Source organism: Pseudopipra pipra, chromosome 3, assembly GCF_036250125.1.
Source record: "Pseudopipra pipra isolate bDixPip1 chromosome 3, bDixPip1.hap1, whole genome shotgun sequence".
Classification (NCBI taxonomy): domain Eukaryota; kingdom Metazoa; phylum Chordata; class Aves; order Passeriformes; family Pipridae; genus Pseudopipra; species Pseudopipra pipra.
Genome location: NC_087551.1, coordinates 40,718,365 through 40,733,659, shown reverse-complemented (window position 1 = coordinate 40,733,659; position 15,295 = coordinate 40,718,365). Strand labels below are relative to the sequence as shown.

Genomic DNA, 15,295 nt, shown 5'->3' with positions numbered 1-15,295 from the left:
TGTACCAGGCTTCAAGCAGAGTGCCATGGTGCACAGGTGCTGGGTTCAGCAGTGGCAGCTGGCTCATCCCTGTGGTACATCTCTCATACACAAGGTCTTTCAAGTAGTGGAAGTAATTGACAGAACTTTAAAACCTGTTACACGAAAATCGGAAGGCATGTGGAAAGATAAAGTTGCAGTATGAAATGAATTCATGGTTCCAGATCTTTTCTGCAAAGAAAAAGCTCCATCTTCTGCCAGTCTCTTCGAAAAGTGTGTGTCCTCAGAGCTTCACTGTGTGTCTTAGCTGCTAAAAAGAGTTTTTCCATAGGTACAGACTGCTGTAACTGAAGACAAAATCTGGATGTGTAAAATATTTTGTGAAAGATATACCATCTTTATGCTGCAGTCAAGGTGAAAGTCTCATCATGCCTTTTACCAAAGAAATGAGAAGAAATGAAAAGACCAATATCAAGCTACTGGCTAAATCTAGTCAATAATGACATTTTCTCCCTGCCAAAATATTGTCCATGTTAAATCTTTTTCCTACTTCGAATATTTCAGGATGTGAATCTCAGGATCTGCAGTTCTGTGAACTGCAGAAAGGCTTGTACCCTGCCCTGGTTTCAGCTGGGATAGAGTTCATTTTCTTTTTAGTAGCTGGTACAGTGCTGTTGTGGGAAAAAATCCCTCTTTTAAATTTAGAAAGACAGCATAACTCAGGGAACAAAGAAACAAAGAATTTATTCAGCATGCCAGGTCATTCTCTCACTGAGTTTTTCAGGGAGAAAAGATCTCGTGGGTGTACAACTTATACATTTTATAGTTTTCCAAAATCCCACCCTTTTCAGATAAGTTTTAATGTATTCAGTTTTACCTAAAAAGGTTTCTTTTCTCTGAAAAGGGGCTTTCCCTTTATCCCAATTGGCTGCAAGCCATTCCCTGTCAAAAGTGATGGATCTTCCTTTGTTCTTAGCCCAAAGAGAAGAAGAACCTCATGTACAAAATGGCCCTAAAAGATTTAATTTTTAAGAATTTTCTCATTTCCCTTATCCCACTGAAAGAGACCCTGATACCCAAGTTCAGGTCTTGGAACTTGGATATCTTACAACTTCACAATACGCCTATTTATATAAAAAACCAAATTTTAATTTCTCGTATTGTGTTCTGGATTGAGGATGAAGATGAGAATAATGTTGATAGCACACTGATATTTTAGTTGTTGCTAAGTAGCGCTTACCCTAAATCAAGGACTTCTCAGTTTCCCATGGTCTGCCAGCAAGCGGTCACACAAGAAGCTGTGAGGGAGACAGCCAGGACAGCTGACCCCAACCGGCCAAAGGGATATTCCATACCACAGAACATCATGCTCAGCATATAAGCTGGGGGGACTTGGCTGAGAGGGGCCGATTGCTGCTTGGGTATGGGATGGACATCGACCAGCAGGTGGTGAGCAACTGTATTATGCATCACTTACCTGTTTTGGTTTTTATTCCTTTCTCTCTCATCTTCATTATTATTATTACTGTTGTTATTATTACAATTATTATTATTATATTTTACTTAGTTTAAATTATTAAACTTTTCTGATCTCAGCCCCTAAGTTTTGCTTTTTGTTCCTGGTTCTACTCCCCACTGTGAAGGAGGAATGAGCAACCAGCTGCATGATACTTAGTTGCTGTCTGGGGTTAAACCATGACAACCTCTTTCAATACCTTGAAGTTGGTGCTGAAGTTCTTAGGAAGGTTTTTAAAGAACCTGTTTCTTTGATTGCTTGTTAATCTTCCTAATCATTGGCTTTAAAACCCCATTATTATAGTAATGTTGTTGTATTCATGTTGCTGAACATACCAGTGCAAAAACCTTTCACAAAAGACCAGCACAAACCCTCATCTTGTTTTCTAATGTTTCAGAGGTCTAGAAGTAAAACTTTCCTAATAAAACTAATTCACATTTCTCTTTTATCAAATTTAAGTTTCTGAGACTTACGTAATTTGTTATATTAGGAAACATTCATAATAAACTAGTCTGTTGGTAGAGCCCCTACTTTGATACAGATTTTTTGACCATCTGTTGCCTAGCAGGCAAGTAAACCAATAAAAGAATAATTGGAATATTCCTGGCTGAATTCTCAGAGGAGCCCTCAGGAAGTCTCACCTTTCTTTTGACGTGTTGGCTGGGTTTTATTCAACAGACTTTTGTAACTTTTGCTCTTTTTCTCTCCATTGCAAAATGAATCTGAGATAATAGAAAATAACTGTAGAAACAAGATAAAAGTTTCTTTATTTATGCTAAATCTTTGCTAGAAGCAGATCTAAAGATGTGATGTTTGTGTTTTGGATAGGTATTTCTAGAAATGTGCAGTTATTGAGAGGTCTGTGGGGGAATAAATAGCCCAACACCAGATGGATTCTGGTTTGATTGCTGTTTAACCCTTATAGGATCTTAAATCCAGGATGACAGTAAGAGGAACCAATTTCTAGTATAAAAACTTTGGGTTTAAAAAAAAACAACAAAGTACTGTTAGCTTTTAAAAAACAATGAACCCAAACGGCAAACCAGAAATTCATGCGTATCTTTTGAATATCATCTGTGATAGAAGTAAAGCCTGAATGCTTTGCCACAGAGGTTTAGCAGACCTCTGCCTGCTGAAATCATTCCTTAAGCACACTGAGGACAGGAAATCTTTAATGACACGTCATTTCAAAAAACATGACTGAAGTTTTCAGGGCTCTGTGGGAGTATGGGTCCAGCTCTCAAGAACTGCATGTCAGGCTGAAAGTTTAGCCTGTCACAACCAAAAGGAGTTTCTCAATGGACAGTCTGGTAGGAGCTGTGTAGCTTACAGGCAGACTTTGAGAAATCTGCTCTTGCAGGATAAGTGGGAAAGCTTATTCTCCAGCTGAGTGCCTGGAGAATCCAAGCGCTTCCCGAGGAGAGCATCTCCTTTTTAGAGGCATATTTACTAGCCCTGGGATGGAGTATGTGCCTCAGCTAGAGTCCTGCCGCCCTGTCTAACACGTGTGCTTTCATGTAGACTGTGCTGAAAGGGTCTGACAGTACCCTTGGGTTGATAATACCTGTCTTACTCATACATAATGTATCCAGGCAGGATTAGCAAGATCTGGTGTCAGGCAGTGGCATGAAAGAATGCTATCGTTTTGCAGTTAAAGTTACTATCTTTTGAGCTGTATTTCTCTCTGGTACTTTTGTTGAGAAGAGATAATACTGCACCAAACACTCACTAATAATCACCTCAGATGTAGAAGGGGCATACTAATTTCTGTACTTAATATTTTATCTGCATTTGGTTCCTGTGCAGTGGATTCTATCTGCTGTTTTGCTGCTCTAGTAATGAGTACTTCCTTATAACCCCCCCCCCCACTCCTCCCCAGATCTCAACTGCTGATATGGGAACGACTTCATCATTAGCATCACTGTTATAGGGTTGTAATGTTTTTCACTTACTTCATTACATAGTTACTGTGGGTAAATACTGTCAAAACCAGCAGTCACTGTAAATGGACAAAATGTTACTGCTTGCTGCCATTCTATATGCCCATCAGACTGTAGCCTCTGCCTCTGATGCGCCTTGCCTTGCTGGATGGTGTAAGCAATACATGGATGATCTTTGGGACAAGAGGTAGTGTAGAATAATATGGGGAGCTGTGCGGTTAAGCCACTCTGGCTGAGCTCTGCAAGTGGAGGAGCTGATGCCAGAGAAGCGCTGCTAACTTCAACTTCGAACTCTGAAGGCAGCTGAAATCTTGGCCTCAAGCCAGATTTCTTGGCCCTGTAGTAGTGTAGCCCTCAGATCAAGAGTGCACTGCAGATCATTCCCACTTCGGTTCACACTTGTGGAGGATACAGACTGGGCTTTTTTTCAATTAAACAATGTGAAGCAGGCACTCCTGGAGGGCAGTGAAGGGTACCTCAGATATTACTGGGCATCCAGTCTTTGTGAACAAGAGTAGAGCAAATCTGAAGCAAACCCTGGCTCCCCTAAATATAATGATGAATTTAGGTCCATGTACCAAGTATTCCGCTCTATGGATCAACTTTTACTGTGCTGTAATACTGATGTAAACAAGGTGACTATGCAATTCTTTTTATTCCATTTTTTTTTTTCTGTGGCTATACACTTCATTCCAATGGTCAAAATAATTGATTCTGGGCAAGAATTGGCAGATACTTGATCCTTTAAGTAATACGATCAAATATTGCTTTTTTCATTACATTCAGATAAGATTTTTAGAATAAGATCTCAGCTCCTGTTTGAACTATTTTCATGTTTTAAAGAACTAGTTTTGCTGACAGACCAAATGCAAAAACATTTTCTTCATTGTGACATCATGGAATTTCTCCTACTGCCTCTGTGGTGTGTAAAGGGTATCAAAAATGATCATGTGTTGAATAGAAAATTACCATCTATAAATATGTAATTTCCAGGGGTCCCCCTGCACTGACCGCATCTTTTCTCTTGCTGATTGAAATGACAACAAGGTACTTGTATTTTTTTATGTTTTCTCACTTGTATTTGGTTGAAAATGTTTTTAACATGCATTTTTATATTACTGTTTGGGGTCATGAGAGCAGCTAACTCGCAGTTGGAGCAAAGCAAAGCTATTTTTCATCAGTCTTCAAGAATGTGGGATTTTTTCTATTTTGAAAGTCATGCTTATATTTTAATCTCTACATCAGAGAAAAGTATAATAATTCATATGAAAGTATGTCAGAATTTGAAGAAAGAAATAAAAGGTTATTTTAATTCGTCCTAAATATTTAAGATGACAACAGTTTCTTCTGCTGCATGATTGGTACAGAAAAAAAGTGGAGTTGGAAAGACATGCCCAGGCCACAATATTATTATTCCTACCTCCTATGCCTCATGTTTATATACAAAGGTGCACAGCAACCTGAATATAGTACAGGGTACAGAAATATCTCCCTGAACAGATAACTCTCCAGCATTATCAGCTAGGTTGGCACAAAGGCAACAACCATCTTAACGCATTTCCTAGCTGAGAAGAAAATATTCCTTGGAGATCATGGAAATGGGTTAATGGTAAATAATAAATAATATAAGGATTTCTGTGCCATAATTTTGCAATTATTAAATGCTTTTTGGGACTTGAGAGTTCCCAGGACTACTAAGCTGCAGAAGGGGGCAGTATGTAACACTCTAGAAAAATGAAAATGGACTTATAATAGCAAAAGAAGATACAGGAGTTCTTATTATAAACAAATGGTACTGTAATTTTTCTCTATTAAAGAAAATTAATAGATGTGTAATGTTTGGTTTTATTCTGATCCCACTTGCTTAACTCATTTGAAAAGACTTAATGCCCTTTCTGTTTTCCTTGCATAATGAATAGCTGAAGGAGAACCAACAACATGCACAGGCAGCAAAGAGGGCTAATGGTGTCCTGGGCTCCTTTAGCAATGTTGCCAGCAGGCTGAAGGAGATGATCTTTCCCTTCTGCTTAGCAGTGGTGAGCCACACCTGGAGTGCTGGATCCAGTTCTGTGCTCCCCAGTGCAAGAAAAAAAAAAAAAGATACTGAGCTATGGGACAGAGTCTGTCAAAGGGCTACTAAAATGATGAGGGAACTGGAGTGTCTCTCCTACTAGGTGTGGGAGAGACTGGGACTGTTGAGCTTGGAGATGAGAGGGCTCAGGGGGAGCTGATCAATGTATGTGGATACCTGAAAGGGTAGGTTAAGTAGTGATGTTGGAGGTGGCGTATGGGTGCTGTTGTGTTGCACACTGCCCAGTGTCATATCATCCTTTTCCACTTTTCCATTCATGTTCACTGGCTGGCTTATATTTTTTACTGAAATTGGACATTTTGAGGGAAAGGAAATATTTTTATTCCACATTGGTAGCACAATAAGTATAAAATAACTGAAAATAATATAAACAATAGTGATAATTATTGTGGGATGTATAAAATACTTCCATATCAGTTTTAGTTTAGTTTTAAACATTTATGTATTAAGTTCTAAATGCTTCTTACATTTGTTTTAAAATAGTATCTAAAAATATTTGTTAAATACTAAATTTTTAATGTATTTCCATGTGGGTAATTATTCTATTACTATAGAAATGGTTTTCCACCAGAAGTGCCACTCTGTGCAAAGGTCCCAGTCAGTAAGATCCTTTGCTGTCTCTTCATGTTGGACTCCCAGAAAAAGCACAGAGTTGGAATGGGCTTATTGCAGGAAAGGGGATGACTTTTCAGAGGACTAAGAACATACTCAGTGGGAAGTTGGAAGCATTAATTGTCGTCCCAGTATATGTTGGGGTTATCTTTTTTTTATTAATAGTCGCATGTTTTTTGAATGTGAATGTGTTACATGTCCATACATAGCTACACCCCCTTTCACACCAGTTATTTAAGCTGACTCAGAATATATAAGAACAGGAACTGAACATCAGTGTTTTGCCAGCACTGGTACAAATCCTTGGGCAGTTTAAAAAATACCAAATATAAGACCAGAGAGTAAGCTGCCTTTCTCAGTGTATTCACACAAATATGAATAAAGTATGGAAGTATCTCTTGTCCTCATACAAACATTTTGCCGGTTTAATTCATTAGCATCCCCTTTTCCCAACATCTGTGGATGTAGTTTCTAGCTTGGTTTCTTTGGAGAGGTGAAATATTGCTTTCTGTGCATGAACAGATGTGCCAGACTTCATATGCTTTGCAGGATATAAGTGTTCTGACATACAGCTGTTCTGGTAGAAATTGATTTTGAAACAGGTTTTGAACATAGAAGCCAATATAGTCACGCCTTGTTTCTTTGATTCAGATATTGCTGACAGTCAGCCAAATTACTCCTACAACCTTATTACTAAACTGATTGTGTTAAAAGACATTTCAACCTTTCTTGGTGCAGCAGGTCACATTTGTGAGCTGATTGTATGAATCATATATGAAATATGCTGGTCCTTTCCAGGGCAACTCCAAACCTAGCTAGCAGAACATTGATTCTGAGGAATCAGTAGTCTTCAGCTTTGATAAATAATGGCAGCAGAGAACAGTCTCAGAAGAAATCAAAACCATGTACCATTAGTAGATACATGTAAATCACTGTGTTGGAATCTCTTTGGGGTTGGTTTTTGTGTTCATTTGTTTGTTTGGTATTTTTAAAAGAAGCCCCTTGATTCTAGAAATTGGCAAAACAAAACAATTCTACTTTGAGAAGTGATTAGGCAAGAAATTGTTACAGAGAAGATCTAAAACTCATGGTTAAATTAATTGTTTAAAGAGGTTTTTACTACTTTTATTCTAGTGAGGTTTGAGGGATATAATAATATTGAAGAGAGCTGGTTCAGCACCATACTAAATCACCTCAGCTGGAAATTAAAACCCTTACTGGTGCTGAGTGAGAATTAATCTAATGAATGTTTTCTTTAGTGTCAAAACTGGTTTAAGAGGTTTTTGCCACACCCTTCGACACCTTCCTAATTATGCCGGTGCAAGTCTTTAAGGGCTGCCTTGGAAGCTTTTATTAGTGAAATGAACTCGGTTTCAAACAAATCTCCTCCTCCTCACTTTCCCTCTTTTTTATTTTCTTTTTTTTCCCCTTTAAACACAGATCATCATCTTAGTTTACAGCACCTCATCCTCCTGCTTCCTCTGATGCACACAAAATCAGTTCCATTAACTCAACTGAGGAGGTAGCAAAATGTAGCATCCAAATGGATTTCCTCTGCTTAAAAATGCCTGTCATAGTGGAAGTTTTCCTCCTCCTTTCTGCCATATAGGGTAGCTTATCTCAGTGTGGCTGAAAAGCTCGGATTTGTTTAGCAAAACTGTATTGGTGAACTTTTCCACTGTGTGTAACAGTGAAATACATCCTGCTTCATAAAACCGAGTCTCAAGTATTTTTTCTGTTTCAAGGAAGAGCATAGCAGCAACCAACTTCTTTTACCACATGGATCTACCATCACCTGATATTTCCTTTTTTTATCTTGGAAAACAGACCAGTTAGGAAAAAAGATGTTAAACATAGTGGAAAATGTGAAAGGTTTATAAAAATTAAAGTCTAGAAATTATGTAAATATTATCATTGACCATCTTCATCATCATCATGTTCCAGTGAGTCATTCCAGTTATGCTTAGGGTGAATGAAATATTTTTGCATAACTCTAAAATACGTAGCACATGATTCACTTAATTTATTGGGGTATTTTGAGATTATGAGCCAATTTAAAGGGCTGACTTCTCTTCAAGGACACTGACTCAGACCAGCAAAGGGATGAGTACACCTGTCATGTTATACCACCACACTGAGTTTGCGTGTTATGCTTTTGCCATCTGAATGGGTGTGTTGGGGAGGACACTGGATGTGCTGAGTAGAACCCTTTCCACACCCTGAGAATCTCAGTGGTTCTAAATAGGGCATGGTGGTGTTGCAACAGGTCACCTGGGGCCAGAGGGAGCAGTGGCTTGACAAAACCATTAATTGATGGTTTAATTCATGAAAGGAGAGGAGTGAGCTTTGATGCTGTGGACAGTGGTGCCCATTCAGGGGACCAGCCCATGAGAGCAGACATGGATAGCTGATGCCCTGGGAGCGTAACAGAGGGGCAAGAGAGAGAGGCAGTGCCGTAACCTGGGTACACACCTGCCAGGCTTCATCACCGTAGCCTGGGAGAGGCTGGCTGAGGGAAGCTTTCCGAGGGCTATGGCACCTCTGTTTGCCTGGTACTTGCCTCACCTGATGTCAGATCCAACATTCGAACATCCATTCTTCAGGGCAGCCTCCGGGGACTTCTGTGTGGAAGTCTAGGCTGGGTTGTTACAACACGGAATTGCGGCACCTCTGCACTCTGGCACTAAATGCTCAATTCAGGGTCCTGAAAGACCTGTAAGGCAGGCACTGCCTCTTAATATAGTGCAGGACCCATTAATGAGCTACAGGAGGGACTGAACTATGAAGAGACAAAGCAGAGATAATACACAACTGCTTAGATTTGTCAAAGCAGTATCTGAAAAGGATGAAAGGAGAAAACACCGAGTGCCAACAAGTGCCAGGCTAACACAGCATGTAAGAGTAGGGTGAAATGCTCATAGGCAATGCTGGCTTTGACATAGGCTGTTATGAGTTGGACATTGTTGTAAGCTACTGAGAGACTCAGAAAAACAAAGTATGGTGGTACATAAAAATGGAGGGAGAAAATATATCTTACCTGGAATAAGTGATCAATTCCGTGTATTTATCTACAGAGTGATCTAACAGGAACAATTAGACACTGGTAAGACACAAGAGAAAATAACTAAAAGAGAAACTTCCACAGGAGGATACAACCACTGAAGAGTATAGAAAAGTCATGACTGAGCCTGTTTAGAAAGATATAAGAGCAAAAGACCAACGTGAAGGACAGCACATGGAAAAATTTTTATTGAATGCATAATTGACTTGTATAATTCAGCACCAAGATAAATGTAAAAATATTTAAGTATTTTAAATGATTTCTAAAAATATACTTTTTTAGTATATGACAACAGTCAGAATTACATCAGAACAGATAAAGACATTTTGTATATTTATGTAAGTGTATAATAGTAGAAATCCTTCAAGTCATAAGAAAATAAATGACTTTTAAGGAAAAAATCCCCATGTATGAACAGAAATAAAACCCAACTGCCAACATCTTGTGGGGTTTTGCTCTTTGTATGATCAGTCAAATATTGTCTATCTCAAGACATTGCGCTTACATGGGTCATTGATCTTATTTCATTTGGCAAAATCACCTGGTCTTGAATGTGTTCTTTTCTGTGATTCCTTTTTTTTGAAGGAACAGTACCTCTAAGATATGAATAGACAATAGAAGAGATTATTTGTGGGTGATATCCTTTTATCACTGGTGTCACTGTAAGTAACAGTGCTTAGACAGGTTGTCTTAGGGTGTGGCTTTTCAAAGGCCAGTGCTTTTAAATGGGTGATTGTTATTTTGGTATTTGCATTATACAATATGAAAATACAGCATTCGATAAATCTTGTCTGTCTTCATAATCAGTAATAGTTATAAGACATGCCTACACAGGCCATTTAATTCTGGTCACCCATAGCAAGTGTCCTTGATGGAATCAAAAAATGTCTTCATAAGTAGTCCCCTTTTGGTGAGCATTCATTTTTCATACCAAAATAATACCTTAGGATAGCAATTGTAAAGCTTCTGATCATGGTGGTTTCCACTGAGAAAGATGAGTGGACATACACATCTCCCTGAAGAGGGTACAGTACAAAGAAGCTACAAACAGGTGCAGGAACAGTGATGGGAGGCAATAGAACACAAGTGTCTGAAAGCAGATATAGAGTATCTCCTGCCTCAGATCCATAATTTCCTCTCTTTTAAATTATGGCTGTGTTGGTTTGTTTTTTATTTTTTGATGACTTTTGTACAGTGATGACTAAGATAATTGGCATTGTTAGGAAAAGTCACATAAAAGCACTTGCATTCTGGGGAAAAATAGGAATCCTTTTCTTCCCCACTTGCCATAGCCTCATAAATTGAAACTGTTTTAGCTCAAGCTTTTCCATATAATCATTCTCAAGTGACTCTGTTTCCTGAGTAGCAAGCAAACACAGATCACTCATCCGTTGTTTTTGGAAGATGTCATCTTACTGCTGCTGGCTGAGAGGAGCATAAACTCTCTCCTCAGTCTAAAACTACCAATGCTCTTTAGCATTATAGTTCCTGTATAGTTAAATGTAGGAACCTGGAACTTGCAGGGGACTTTCCGGATCTGCAAGCTCAATTTCTGCTTGTCATGTTTAGCTTTGTGATATTGTGACATCCATAAAGTTACCAAGCTTCGTTGGGCTCCACTTTAACATAGCTGGGTTTTTTTTTTCCCTAGTCCTGGAAGTGTATGGCTGCTCCATACACAGAGAACAAAGCTGTTCTCTGAAGCTTAAAAACCTTTTTCTAATTTCTAAACTAAATTTATGCATGTTCCATCAAAGCTATTTGTTTGTGTGGCACTATTATTCTTCTTCATCTAAAGAATTTCTTTTCCTTCGGTAGTACTTGTATGCTGATGCATTAACAGGGAGATACTCTTACTTTTCAACCTACATTCAGTTGTTCCGAGCAAGTCAACCACTTTTATCTTCCTCTCATAAAATAGTCTCTATTCCTTGATGGTTTCAGTAACCTTTCTCTGCTCTTCTTCCAATGTGCATTTGTTCTTTAAGCATGGATATGCAGAGCCCTCGTGGAATGTCTGCCCAGTCTAGTGCTGCACTGGGCAGACTGGGGAAGTGCAGAGTGAACCCAGTTCAGAGATCAGAAGCAGCATAATCCTGTATGCACTAGGGTCTGCCTGGACTGCTCAGGACAGCCAGTTGCAGTAGCTCTGGAAAATGCCTTGTTGTACAGCACTAACGTAACCCAAGTGAGCTAGCTGATTTGGGGATGCAGAATTGCGAGGGCCTTTTCTGCACTTCCTTGGTTTGATATCAGTGTAAAGGCTGCCCACACTAGATTTCAAGAGATTTCCTCTTCCTTGCTGCAATGAAAACAAAATACTTTTTTTTTTTTTTGTTGGCAAACAGAAGAAAGCATTCTTGTTTTATGCTGGATTTACTGTTCTTTTCTGTTCCTGTGATTTACATTTAGAACCAAGCTGTCTGTCAAGAGTGTGCTTTGGCAGTGTACCTATTGATACTTCCAGTGTGTAAATGGTGAGGCAAAAATCCAGCCACAGATCCTAGGAGTTTTGCTGTGAAAATGTTTGTTCTGCTTTTAGATATCTTTGGTGGATTATAATGTGTGGAAGAATGGAAGTAGATAGCATGGAATGTTGATTACAGTACTTCTATGTAATTTAATTGATTTTCACAAAAGGTGTTGGAGTGTGTTACTACAAATTAGATGTAGGAACATTTTTCTGAAGTATATATTATTCTAATTCACAGGGTGGATAGAAGTTACATCACTTTGTAAAACTAAATGAAAAGGCCAGCAGGAAAACCCAGATAAAATAGAAATTTTCTGGCATAAGCTCCTGCTCCTGACTAGGCATTTCTTCATTCTCCAAAATAAACATTTATACAATGATGTTTACAATTTTGAAATATAAAAATATTTGGTTTTACTTAGTTATGGCTGAGGCTTACGTAGCTTAATGAAGCTTACTGAGGCTTTGTTTGCCTGCTTAAAACAGACCTTTGAGCAGCATCTGTCAATAATAGCAGAATTCAGAAATAGCAACAGTGCAGCGCAGCTTATTTTTCTCACTCAATATAGCCATTAACAAATTGATGCATGAGCTCCTACCTTTAACTCAACCTATGCCCTCTCTGCTTTGTTTCAGGTTATGGACACACAGTGCCTTTATCTGATGGAGGAAAGGCCTTCTGCATCATCTACTCAGTCATCGGGATCCCATTTACACTGCTGTTCCTGACAGCAGTGGTGCAGCGCATCATAGTATATGTCACCAGGCGGCCTGTACTGTATTTCCACATTCGCTGGGGCTTCTCCAAGCAGGTCGTTGCAATCATCCATGCTATGGTCCTCGGGTTCATCACTGTCTCCTGCTTCTTCTTAATCCCAGCAGCAATATTTTCGGTCCTGGAAGATGACTGGAATTTTTTGGAATCTTTTTATTTTTGTTTCATTTCCCTGAGCACCATTGGCCTCGGTGACTATGTGCCGGGAGAAGGCTACAATCAAAAATTCCGAGAGCTGTATAAAATTGGAATTACGTGTAAGTGTCAAACTAACCAGCTAAGTAGTCTATAACTACCTGAAGGGAAGTTCTAGCCAGGTGGGGGTTGGTCTCTTCTCTCAGGCACTCAGCAATAGGACAAGCGGGCACGGGCTTAAGCTCCGCCAGGAGAAATTTAAGTTGGATATCAGGAGAAAATTCTTTACAGAGAGAGTAATCAGGCATTGGAATGGGCTGCCAGAGAGGTGGTGGATTCACCATCCCTGGAGATTTTTAAACGCAGATTGGACGTGGCACTGAGTGCCATGATCTAGTAAATGGACTGGATTTGGACCAAGGGTCGGACTCGATGATCTCAGAGGTCTTTTCCAACCCAATCGATTCTATGATTCTATGATTCTATGAAGTAGAAGGCATTTTAAATTAAAAAAAAACCAAACCAACAACAATCACACTGTTGCCCACAAACTGGGTGTAAAAGAACTCTCTAAGACTCTTCACGAGTATTAGGGAGCAGCATTCTTTTATTTACGATGTTGGATGCACGAGGAGATGGGATCCTCCAAAAATTGTGCATGCCAAGTTACAAAAGCTTCATATCTTTATTTAGCTATCTGATGAATAATTCATGGATTCCACAGATCTGTCCTTCCCATTTCCCAAAACTGTTCCTCGCCTTGACATGCCTCCCATTTTGATTTGGTGGTCCCTTAGGGTGGTCCTTCACAACCCTCTGTTGGTCATTCTGCAGTTTTCCTCACACTGTCCTTTTCTCTTGCTTTTGGCACATCATCATGCCCTTTAAAACAGTGTCCATGCCTTTTGGAACAGTGTCCAAAAGCTTTATGTTAGCTTTATGTTGCTTTTATCAGTTCTGCTTTACAGAATAAAGACACCCTCTGTCTTTTGAGAAATTCCTGTCTGTTGAGAAACTCCTGACCTTTACATAGCTTAAGCTACACTGATAAGCTACATAGTCTTAAGTTGCACAGTTCTATATGGCTACAAGACTTTCCTTCTCCGTCCTGTGGATAGTGAGTGTTCTGTAAGTTGTCGGTTAGCAAACTAGCATTAATTTAGGTAGTTCTGTAAGGAGGAAACTTTTAAGTAAGGTTAGTTTTCTTGGTTAAGAAAAAAAGCTAAAACCAGAATCCCATTATGCTAACCATAACTACTTACTTTCTTATTAATAGTAGGAAAAAAAAACTCACATTACTGTTACGTGACTGCTTTAAGAGCATCTTGGGCTAAGATTTCAGTGCATCATAGAGCCAAGAAGATGATCCGTGTAACCAAAGGTCATCTCATAAGGTGATATGACAGGTGGACAGAGATGAATCAAGGAGCAGTGGGAAATGAGGCAGAATAACTAAGTTTTTGACTCCAGTTGTAACAGAAGGTAGTTGAAGATGGCCAACTGTCAAAGACAGACAAGTAAACTGAGATGATAGCAAGGTGAGACCATAAATGTTAAATTTAAATTGTTTCATTATGTTTGACACAGAAAAGGTCGCAGTGATCAGTGATTCTAAGAAAGTGAAGCTAAGGAAATTATCTTTATGTAGGTATTCTGAGTAAATGTGTGCTGATGGCAGTATTTTCCAGTGACAGTGTTTTGAAGCCTTCCATTTCAGAAACAGCTTCAGTCTGAGCAGTCCTTGGATCATCAGACGCACCAGTTAAAAAATCTGAACAGCCAAAACAAACCTTTCCTGTCAGGTCCGTTTCTTAGGCCAGTATGCATTTGACTGTGCTTCTGTGCCTGATCCAGCAATGGTAATGCAGGCAAAGTGTCTGTTAACTTGTTCTTTTTGTTTTATACAAGGAAAGATTGGACCTTGAATTTTCATTCCTTGAAGCAGGGCCTTGAACTAGCCGACAGAACACTTTATTTTATTCTCCTGCCAGGCCTGTTGGCATTGCAGGAGATTTTTCCTTTACCCGTTGTATTTATCTTACGAGTGGTAGTTTCTAATTATTAACTTGCTGATCTGCAGGGTTGATTTGGGGGTGCTAGTTGATGAAGTGAATGGAAAGTCACACATAGCAAAGGCCTTGTTACAGTCCAAGATATTCTGAAAATTCAAAATCAGTAGAAAACATTATGGCTCAGATTATCCTTTTTCAAACTTTAAAACAATTAGGAAATAAATTGCAGGAAATACTAAAAGGAAAAAGTAGTTTTTAGGCAAAGTGATGACCTTAGAATATTTAATTTCAATAGGTTTTGAGGTTGTACCTTTTAAATTATTCTTCTTCCTCTCATATGAACAATTCAAGGAACCAAATAAAATGTTTTCTCTTGCTGAACTTCAATTTTCTTCAAGGTGTTTTGGAGTTCTTACATCAGAAAATGCTTAGTAGTACTATAGGCTTTTCAAGAATTTTTAAGAGAACACCAGTCCTTTCTAAATAACTGGCAATCAAGTGGATTGAGTTTCAGAGATAATTACAAATTCTCAGTGTAGATTTATAGATGCCTTTTAATTGGCATAGCTTTGTCACTTCTTCCTTGTGTTAATGCATAGTTGCCATTTGATATATGATATAAAGCTTAAAAACAATTCATAAATTTTAGCTGTAGTGCTGATTTAGGTCAGTATTTGGTATTGCAGTATTGATTTAATAG

The 15,295-nt window shown here is 38.8% G+C and overlaps 1 protein-coding gene across 1 annotated transcript in view; it reads left to right on the top strand.

Annotated features, from left to right (window-relative positions):
* The window catches only part of KCNK1 (potassium two pore domain channel subfamily K member 1), a 34,283-nt gene that overhangs the window by 15,193 nt on the left and 3,795 nt on the right, over window positions 1-15,295 (top strand). Inside the window, exon 2 of the mRNA XM_064648806.1 lies at window positions 12,310-12,705. Within this exon, the coding sequence (XP_064504876.1) occupies window positions 12,310-12,705 (396 nt within the window). The remainder of the gene's footprint in view (window positions 1-12,309; window positions 12,706-15,295) is intronic.